The sequence below is a fragment of the Sciurus carolinensis genome, chromosome 4 (genome assembly GCF_902686445.1).
Source record: "Sciurus carolinensis chromosome 4, mSciCar1.2, whole genome shotgun sequence".
NCBI lineage: Eukaryota > Metazoa > Chordata > Mammalia > Rodentia > Sciuridae > Sciurus > Sciurus carolinensis.
The window spans coordinates 166,788,854-166,798,827 of NC_062216.1; the positions used below are offsets into that span (position 1 = coordinate 166,788,854).

A 9,974-nucleotide genomic window follows, 5' to 3' on the forward strand; every position below is an offset into this window, starting at 1 on the left:
ACAAGAATGGGATTGTAATTAGAATAAGATATATTCCATGTATGTATAAAATGTCAAATATACTCTAAAACTCCATGTGTATCTAAAAAGAATAAATTTTTTAAAAGGAAAAATAAAAAGTTTGAGACCAGCCTCAGTAATTTAGCACCCTCAGCAATTTAGCAAGACTGTCTCGATATAAAAAAATAAAAGGGACTGGGGGTGTAGCTCAGTGTGTAAGGCACCCCTAGGTTCATTCCCCATTACCAAAAATAAATAAAGAGTCATCAAACTGCTAGGCATGGTGGCTCACGTCTGTAATCCCAGCTACAGGGGAGGCTGAGGCAGGATGGCAAGCTCCAAGTCAGCTTTGTCAACTGAGAGAGACAGTGTTTCAAAATAATTTTTTTTTTTCAGAGTGCTTGCAAAGCATGCGCGAGACCCTGGGGATAACTCCTAAACCGCCCCCCCCCAAAAAAAATAAAAAGCATCGAACTGACATTTAAGATAAGCATCTTACCACATGTAAATTACATCTAAAAAAATAAGTTTCCCAGGGGACTCTACAGCGCGCCCAGCGTGGAGAACCACTGGCCTAGACAAGGGCCCACTCCCACCCCACCCCGCTCCGCCTAAGATACCATGTGCCTCTTGTCCCAACGCTTTTCTCAGGATTTTGCTCAGAACCGGACTGTCCATGGTCCGGAGGGCAATGAGATTTGAGCCAAAACATCTCTCTTAGCATCTGTTTTCCTCCTAGCAACCGGTTCTCCTAAGCTTGTGATTGGCTGGCGACCGCGAGACTATTCGCTCCACATTTTCTCTTCTTAGCTCCTTATTAGTTAAAAAGAGCATCAGTCGCCCAGCCTCCCACCCGTTTAAGGGGCTAGTGGGAGTTGAAACTTAGCCTCGACTGGCTCCGCAGAGCAAGGGGGCGGGGCTAAGGGCCAAGTCGGTTCTTCATTGGTCCCTTTTTTTCGGTGGCGGCAGCAGTACCGCCCCTTCTCCAAGTCCCGTACGCTCACACCCGCCCTCCTCTCGAAGACTCTTGCTCCCATTGGCCGCGGGCCAGGCTATGGCCCCGCCCCCTAGCCCTTCCGGCTCACCGATTGGCCTGCACGTAGGGCGAGCGCGCCGTGCCCGCGGAGTGAGAGCCGCACGAGCGTGCGAGCAGCCAGCTGGCTGCATGGCGCGCTGCGAGCGGCTGCGCGGCGCGGCCCTGCGCGACGTGCTGGGCAGGGCGCAGGGGGTCCTGTTCGACTGCGACGGGGTGCTGTGGAATGGCGAGCGCGCCGTGCCGGGCGCCCCGGAGCTGGTGGAGCGGCTGACGCGGGCCGGCAAGGCGGCGCTGTTCGTGAGCAACAACAGCCGGCGCGCGCGGCCAGAGCTGGCCCTCCGCTTCGCGCGCCTGGGATTCGGGGGGCTACGCGCCGAGCAGCTCTTCAGCTCCGCGCTGTGCGCCGCGCGCCTGCTGCGCCAGCGCCTGCCCGGGCCGCCGGACGCGCAGGGCGTCGTGTTCGTGCTCGGGGGCGAGGGGCTGCGCGCCGAGTTGCGCGCCGCGGGGCTGCGCCTGGCAGGGGATCCCGGCGAGGACCCGGGCGTGGGGGGCGGCGCGGCCACGCGCGTGCGCGCCGTGCTCGTGGGCTACGACGAGCACTTCTCCTTCGCCAAGCTGAGCGAGGCGTGCGCGCATCTGCGCGACCCTGACTGCCTCCTCGTGGCCACCGACCGAGACCCTTGGCACCCGCTCAGCGACGGCAGCCGGACCCCGGGTGAGCGCGGAACTGACGGTGAAACAGGTGGAGGGGTGGCCTGCGCCTTCTCCACCCCCGGGGGGCGGGTGCAGGTGGCAATCAGGACAGATGCCACCACTGCGAAGGAAGCCCCACGCAGCAAGAGCCCAGGGTGCTTTTGTGTCCACACCTGGTAATTCCTACCTGAGTGGGGCAGTGGTGAGGTCCATGTTAAATGATAAGCGCAGGGAGTTCGGGTTGGATTGAGGTCTCTTGGACTTGGGGAGCTAGCCTCCTGGACTCCTGTCATTCTTGCCCTATCCACCATGGTTGCGGGTTTGGAGAAGCCTAGAAGGATTGTCCTCCCGTGAGAGGGTGGGAACAGCATTCCCAGAGGCAGGATAGGGCAGGTGTGTGGACAGAAGGCAGGTGGAGTTTGACTTGACTTCAGTTCCACCCGGACGCTGTGTAATCTTAGTGGGTTACATAACCCGAGTGTCTGGCTGGGTGCAGAATGGAAGTGCCCGCGAGGCCAGTTACCCCTCAGGGAACAACCATGAGGGTGAGTGCCTGGTGCGCAGTCCTGGCTCAGATGCTGTGCTGTAGTCAGAGTCCTCCCACGTGTGGGGAGTTTCATGAAGCACTTTGACGTCTGTTTTCATTTGTTTTCCAGATTATTCCAGGGATGGAAGTATTGTCCCACTTCCTTTTTTTTTTTTTTTTTTTTTTTTTTTTTGGGTACCAGGGATTGAACCCAGGGGTGTGTAACCACTGAGCCACATCCCTAGCCCTGTTTGTATTTTATTTAGAGACAGTCTCCTTGAGTTGCTTAGGGCCATGCTCAGTTGCTGAGGCTGACTTTGAACTCGAGATCCTCCTGCCTCAGCCTCCTGAGCTGCTGGGATTACAGGTGTGTGCCCAGCTTGTCCCACTTCTTAATCAAACTGAGACAAAGAGAGGTCCAAGGCAGAACCAGAATAGGCCCAGGACTATAGACTCCCTCTTGAAACATGAGCTTCCCAAGAGGACACAGCGAGTTGGTGAAAGAGCCCGGGAACCTGAACTTGGCTCTAGGGATACCCCCCATCCAGAGCACTCTTGGAGGCTGTCTTCTTCTTGGTGGGGACGGCAGGAGCAGGCTGAAGCTCCTAGGTCACAGGGTTAAAGCTGTACAAGAGGAGGAGGTGGCAGAAGCCAGCCCACAGTGATGAGTGTGTGGACAGGTTAATACCCTGGTCAGGCAGGGGGCAGGGACAGAGCCCTGTCACTCCCTCTCTGTGGGCCCCCGCCCCAGACAGTCCTTGACACACACCCTGGCTGGGGGAGTGGTAGTGAATGAGGTGGGGTAGGCCTGAGGGCCTCCTGCTGAGAACATCTGGGAAGGCTTCCTGGAGGAGGCAGGTAACTGGGCAGAGTGAAGGTGACAAGGAGACAGTGTTAGGATGGGGTGGCAGTTGTGAGTCTCTAGTCCTGGCCCTGTTCTGGCTCTGGCTTGGACTGACTTGCCACTTGACCACATCAACCTCAGCATCCCCTTAAATCTGCAGGGACGACTGTATTCAGGGCGCACAACCGCCGAGCTCCTGTCTACCCTCAGCCATGCTAGGAAGTGTCCTTCCCTGGCGTCCCCAATGCTCAGGTTAAAGCTGTGGGGTACATGGTTTCCCAGGGCTGGGGAAGGGTGGTGTGGGATGTTGGGGGAGGTGCCCTGCCCACTCGTGCCTCCCAGGCTGCTGCTTGGCCCCAGACCCTGTGGTCTTGGTGTCCATGAGGCTGTGACCACCAGCCCTGCTGGTCACTCCCACTGCCTCGAGGGGGAGGCAGAGGCTCAACAAATGCAGCGCTGTGGTCCTGTATTTGCAGAAACTGAATGGTGTGGCTTTGAAACCACTGTTTCACAATGTATAAAAATGTAACAAAGGCCCCTGGTGAGCCTCAGAGCCCCGGCTGCTCCCCCACCCCTGGGCCTCTTAGACGGATCATGCATTTACCTTGTTGCCACAAGGCAGACACTTGAACTGCAAGTTGCAGTGCCCACTGGCAGGAATAGTCATCAGCAGCTGGGGGTTGCCGAAGGGGAGCAGCGGGGTGCTGGCGGGGTGCTGGTGGGCCGAGGCGGTTGGAGCCACAGACTCCTCTCCTGGTGTTGGGCACAGAGGACGAACTTTTGTTGCATGGGCCACTCTGCCCTATCTGGCATCTGGTTGGGCCTCAGTAAATATCAGCAGAATGAATAAAGTGGGACGTGGGTCCCAAGGGTGACCCCTCCATTCTGGGAAGGAAGGCGCTGGCAGCCTTAACCATTCTCGAGCTGAGAACAGCACTTTGGAGTGGCTCAGGGGAGTCCTTCCCATCCTGAAGGACTCTAGCCAGGAGACCAGTGGCTCTTCTTTCCCATCCTGTTCTTAGCAGCACTGATCCCGCGGGAGCTCCGTCCCTGCGCCAAAACAAACATCAAACAAAAAGCAGAAAACATGCAAGTGAGTCGGGGGCAGGGGCCAGGGAGAAGCTTATGGGGTGCTGCTCGGGTCCTGCCCGCTTCTGCCCCTGGCCTGGTGCTGGGGTGCTGGGGAAGCCCTCCTTGTCTGAGGGCTGTAGGACTGAGGATTCTTGCTGTCCCCACCCATTCTTCCTTCTGTGCCTTTGGCTCACTAAGTGGAGTGTTGTGAGAGGAGGGAGAGGAGGCTAGAGTATCTGGGTCAGGCGGTGGCGTGTCCAGAAGCGGTTCCTAGCTGGGAGGCCTTGGTCTACACCACTCACTGGCTTGGGGGTGAACACTCACATGGCTGGTTCGGATCTGCCGCAGGAGGCCCCTGATCGTGGAGCTGGACAGATCCAGGGGCATCTGTCATCACAAGTGCAGATGACCTCAGAGCACAGGTGACAGTGAGATGTACTCTGAGCTGGGCGCAGTGACACACACCCATCGTCCCACTGGGAGGCTGAGGCAGGAGGAGCGCAGGTCCAGCGCAGGTCCGGGGCCAGCCTGAGCAATTTAGCAAGAGCCTGTCTCACAATTTAAAAACTAAGAAGGGCAAGAAAAGATGAACTTTGAGCATCTCTTACCTTTGGTTTCCTTGTTGTTGTTGTTTTCGTTTCTAAAGCCAGGAGCCTTATTTTTAATTTTTGAAGATAGAGTCTCACTAATTGCCCAGGCTGGCCTCAAACTTGGTGATCCTCCTGTCTTAGCCTCCCAAGCAGCTGAGATGACAGATGTGTGTCACTGTGCCCAGCTAGTAGTTGACTTTTTTTTTTTAATACCAGGAGTTGAACTTGGTACCCCTTAACCACTGAGCCACATCCCCAGCCCTTTTTAGATTTTTAATTTAGAGACAGGATCTCACTGAATTGCTTAAGGGCCTTGATAAGTTGCTGAGAATGGCTTTGCACTCACATGCTCCTACCTCAGCCTCGAGAGCTGCTGGGATTACAGGCATGTGCCACTGCGCCTGACAGTAGTTGGTTGACTTTTAGTTATAGTGTCTTTTAACAACTAGCTCACAAAATTCCCAATAAAATGAAACTGTCCACCTTCCCAAGCCAGCCCAGCCAAAGATGGGTGAGACCACCGAGTGCAAGTTCCTTTGCTGCCCCTTAGGAAGCCAGGCAGCCCTGGGTAAGTTCCTTAATGTCACTGAGCCTCAGTTTTCCCATCTGTGAACAGGCTCCATGGCACCAGTGTCGCCTCTGAGAGCCCAGAATGTGCTGCGTAAATGGTCCTCGTGTGGTCACCTTGGCAGGACATTAGTGTGAAAGCAGAATACTAGGGCACGAGGACGTGCCTTGGGACAGGAACAGTGGACGCATTGTATGGACATGCCGGTCCTGGGCTGGGCAACAGAACTGTCCTTTGCTGACAGTTGGACTCACCTATTGTTGGACTCTTGCCCTGATTCCACTCTTGAGCTTATGAGAGTTACTGTTGCCACAGAGGTGGTGAAAGAGGTTGCCAAGCATGTAGCTCTTTGTATCCAGTGGTGTTCTCTTAGCATGTAGCTCTTTGTATCCAGTGGTGTTCTCTGGTTATCACTGTCCTTGCAGAGGCTGATGGACGCAGATGGAGGCTGGGGGTGGGGCAGAAGTGTGAACATCTCCAACCCACAGATGGGCCGGTCAGTTCCACTGCCAGGAGCTGTTATCTGGTAGCAGTAACCACAAGTACTGTTTGTGAAGTGCTTTTCCTTTCACCTAGCTCGGCCCCTGTGGTCCCACAGCATCCCTTTGGAGGAAGGTATTACTTGGATCTACATCTTGCAGCTAGTCCCCATATGTTGCAGCAAGTCCCTGGAAACTCAGAGAGGTTGAGTAGCTTACCTGAGGGCACACAGCTGCCAGGGTGAAAGGGTGAACTTCGGGCAGGACTGACTGATCAACCCTGTTTACATGCCATGGCTCATTGAGCCCTTGCAGTACCCATGGGAGATGAGTGTCATTAATATCCTCATTAGAGCCGGGGAAACTGAGGCATGGGGAGGTTATCCAGCCTGCCCAGGAAGGGAGGTGGAGGAGTCTGAGCACAGGCCTCTGGTTGTGGGCCCATGCCTTCCAGGCGGCGGGAGCCTCTGACTCACAGCCGGGCCCAGCCTTACCCCGGGCCACGCAGCGTCCCGGCAGCCTCCCGGGATTCTGCTGCCTCCAGTCTGCTGATGGCTCCCATCTCTCCACAGGCACGGGCAGCCTGGCCGCTGCGGTGGAGACAGCCTCGGGGCGCGAGGCGCTGGTGGTGGGTAAGCCCAGCCCCTACATGTTCCAGTGCATCGCCGAGCACTTCAGCGTGGACCCCGCCCGCATGCTCATGGTGGGGGACCGCCTGGAGACCGACATCCTCTTCGGCCACCGCTGCGGCATGACCACCGTGCTCACGCTCACCGGCGTCTCCCGTCTGGAGGAGGCCCAGGCCTACCTGGCGGCCGGCCAGCATGACCTGGTGCCCCATTACTACGTGGAGAGCATCGCAGACTTGATGGAGGGGCTGGAGGACTGAGCCGGCCGGCCGCAGCCCCGGCTCCCACTCAGCCCTGCAGGAGGAGGCAGTGGGCGGGGCCTCCTAAGCCCGCCAGCCCCCTGGCCTGGCTGCTGCACCTGCCGGGCGGACCCGGGAAGGTTCGCAAGCCCTCTGCCCTCCCCAGCTGGGAGGTGGCCGGGCACTCTGCTGTTCCAGAAGCTGCCCCTGCAGCTCGAAGGCTCACCCTGGCCTGACCCAGCGGTGACTTACTTCCGCCCTGTCTCCCCGCCTGGAAACATGGGCGCTGATTCCCTAGCCCTTCTCCCTCCCTGGGGCCGCTAGAGCCCAGCCTGTGCTCCTGGGTTCCTCCCCTTGGTTCCTGACCAGTCAGAGGTCTCCAAAACCACAACCCACCGTCCTGAGTGGACCAAGCTGAAGCCCAGTGAGAGTGGTTCACCATGTGGGGTCCTGAGTGGACCAAGTGGGAACTGAAGGAACAAGGACCCTTGCCTGTCCTGGAGCCCAGGCCTGCCAATCAGAAGGCTGAGCGGCAGTGGCCCGAGAACGTCCTGGGTCCTGGGTGGACCCATTGGGACACCAAGTATAATGACCCACTGGTCTCTTAGATCCCAAATAGAATAATCCAGAAGTCCTAGAGACAGTGGCCTCTTGACAATCTGGGTCCAACTGGACCAGCCAGGGGTTCAGAGTCAGTTAGTAATTAAGGGGCCAAGTTTGAAGACACCCCTTCCTAAAGACTGAAGAAAAGCCCCGGCCCTGCCTGATCCCGGTACCTGTCCAGAGTTGGTGGCCATGGCTTAGGTGGGCTTTTGTACCCACTTTGTGGTCAGTATTTGCTGTGCCACCTCTACCCCTGCCCCCTTATTTATTTATTACTATGTGCCAGTGACAGTAGGGGTGGGGGCTAGGCCTTCCCTGCCGCCTCCACCCTGGTTGTATCCAGTCCTCCTATGTAATAAAGTTTGAGCGGGAGTGCTGTGTGACAGTCCAGCCCAGGAGGGACGGGGAGCCCCTGCCTGAGTCTGCCTTCCTGGAACTGACCCTCCCGTGACCTTGCCCATGAATTGATCCATCCCAGTTCCAGAGCATTCTCCTGTGAGTAGTGCCCTGACTTTTTCACAGTATACATTCCTGCGGGTTTTTTATTTTGGTGGTGCCAGGCATAGAACCAGGCCGGCGCTCTGCCAGGGAACCGCGCCTGCTGAGTCTATGCCAGTTTCCAGCCCTTTGGAGACCCTGCAAGTTTCTGCTACGCATCCCACGTTCCAGCTTAGGAGCGGGTGGAGTGTGCAGGGCGCACAGCTGGACTGATTAGAGCTTGTCCGACTGAGGACGCTGCAGCCCCCTCTGTGGAGAGAGGACAGGAAGGTGCCGGGCGAGGTTCCCACCCGGAGCTCAGGTGAGCTGCTCTGGGGAGCATCGTCAGGCCTGGTGCCGCTGGGGAGTGCGTCCTGCTGTCCCGAGCATCCCCAGGGCCTGCTGAGTGGCGGGCGCGGGACCGCTCCATACTCTTGCGAGCGCCTTCCTGCTCAGCCTCAGCGCCAGCTCTGTCTGCGGAGCCAGGGGCGGGACCAGGCCTGGGAAATCCTTCCAGCTTTGACTTCTTGGGGAGAAGGAGGCTTGACAGCCTTGTTGGTCACGCAGTCAGAGCAAGGGTGCATTCTCTGTGGTGTCCTCGAGGAGGTTGTGACCGACAGCTCAATGTGGCTAAGGCACACGGGTTCTTGGCCACCCCGCAAGGAGTCTGGCACCCTCCAGGCACATCCTCTCTGTCCCGCCTCCCAGTCGGCACCCAGCATCCCGGGGCAGTTCTCACTGGCCAGGTTGTGTCCCTTGCCCATGTGGAAGCCCATACCCTGGGGATCGGACACAGCTGTCAGCCACCTGGACCATGAGCCCGCCCTGCTCCTCTCGCCCAGCAAAGGAGTGCCTGTCTCCTTGGCCCCAACCAGAACCTAACGGCCATTCCCCCCTTCCTTGCCAGCAGAATCCTGATGTCCCCGGGGCTGAACACAGAGGCATCCTGTCCGAGCACAGACATAGATTAGTTTAAAGTTTGAGTGGAAACAATTGTGGTTACTTGATCCTCCTAGTCTAGGCCATCTTAGGTGTGCCATGGACACGGTGACCAGTGGGACGGAAGAGGGGTCTGCTGGGAACGTCTGGGAAGGTTTTCCTCATCTTTAAAGGACACAGCGAGGGGACTCGCTCCTTGGCTTCACTTGTGCTGGGAGCTGTGGTAGCCACTCTGACCACGTGACTGCCTCATGATCCGGCAGCAGGCGGGAGGGCGGGAAGAACCTCCCGGGTGTTTCCCCAACACTTTCTTCTATTTACTAACTTATTGAGACAGAGCCTCACTATGTTGCCCAGCTAGCTTCCAACTCCCGGACTCAAGGTCTCCTGCCTCTGCCCTTCCAGCGCGGGGCTGCAGGCTACACCAACCCAAGAGGGCGAGAATGATACCAGCACCTCAGGTCCTTCACCGGGTCCACCCACTGTCCACATTGCCCGGCTTGCCGACTGCCTCTCTACAGATTCAGATTTTTTGATGGAACCATTTGAAAATCATTACAGATGTTACAGGTGTCAGCACAGTGCACTCCCCAGACCCTTGACCATCTACACAGCTACGACCCATGATTACTCAAGAACCAGATCTCCGATGGTTTCCCTGAACCACTAAATAATCCTGCCACGAAAACTCCACAGCCCCAGACTGAAGGGAACACTCCCCTTGATTTTAAAGCAATCCCACTGAGCTTTCGGTTACCCGCAGATACAAACTCCTGATACACATGCATCAGACACACCAGAGAAAATGCTGAAAGATAGCCACATCCCACGTCAAAGATTTCGTAACACTTTTATCAAGACATAATATTTGTGTATCTCTACAATATAATTTTAAATGTACTTTTATACTTTCGTTTTAGACATTATCTCTCTGTTGGGATGTAATTCAGGACTAACTGACCTCTGGAAATACTTGGAAACACGTTCAAAGTAAGAAAAACCCAACCTACAAAGCTGTTTTCCAATGGAATGAAATTCTTAAGACCAACAAGGTTAATATTTCATTAAGTGTGAGCACAGTAAACGTGTCCAGTTCAGCTTTGAAGTTTTAGTATTTTGGAACCAATACATTTTTTTTTCCCCTTTGGGTCTCAAATATTTCGTAAGCTCTTAAAAAGTCTTAGCTTCTTGTGAGTCTGTAATTTCAAAATAAAATGTTAAAGAGGCTTAGACCTGAGTCCTGGAGGGTCAGGCCGATTAAGAAAAAGGTCTGGGGCCCA

General features: G+C 56.1%; 1 protein-coding gene across 1 annotated transcript; it reads left to right on the forward strand.

Annotated features, from left to right (window-relative positions):
• The first annotated feature begins 1,126 nt into the window (after positions 1–1,126).
• On the forward strand, positions 1,127–7,650 carry Pdxp (pyridoxal phosphatase). The gene is made up of 2 exons (XM_047550088.1): positions 1,127–1,751; positions 6,380–7,650. The coding sequence occupies exons 1-2, from the start codon at positions 1,166–1,168 to the stop codon at positions 6,694–6,696; spliced, it is 903 nt and encodes a 300-aa protein (XP_047406044.1). The 5' UTR covers positions 1,127–1,165; the 3' UTR covers positions 6,697–7,650.
• The last annotated feature ends 2,324 nt before the right edge of the window (positions 7,651–9,974 follow it).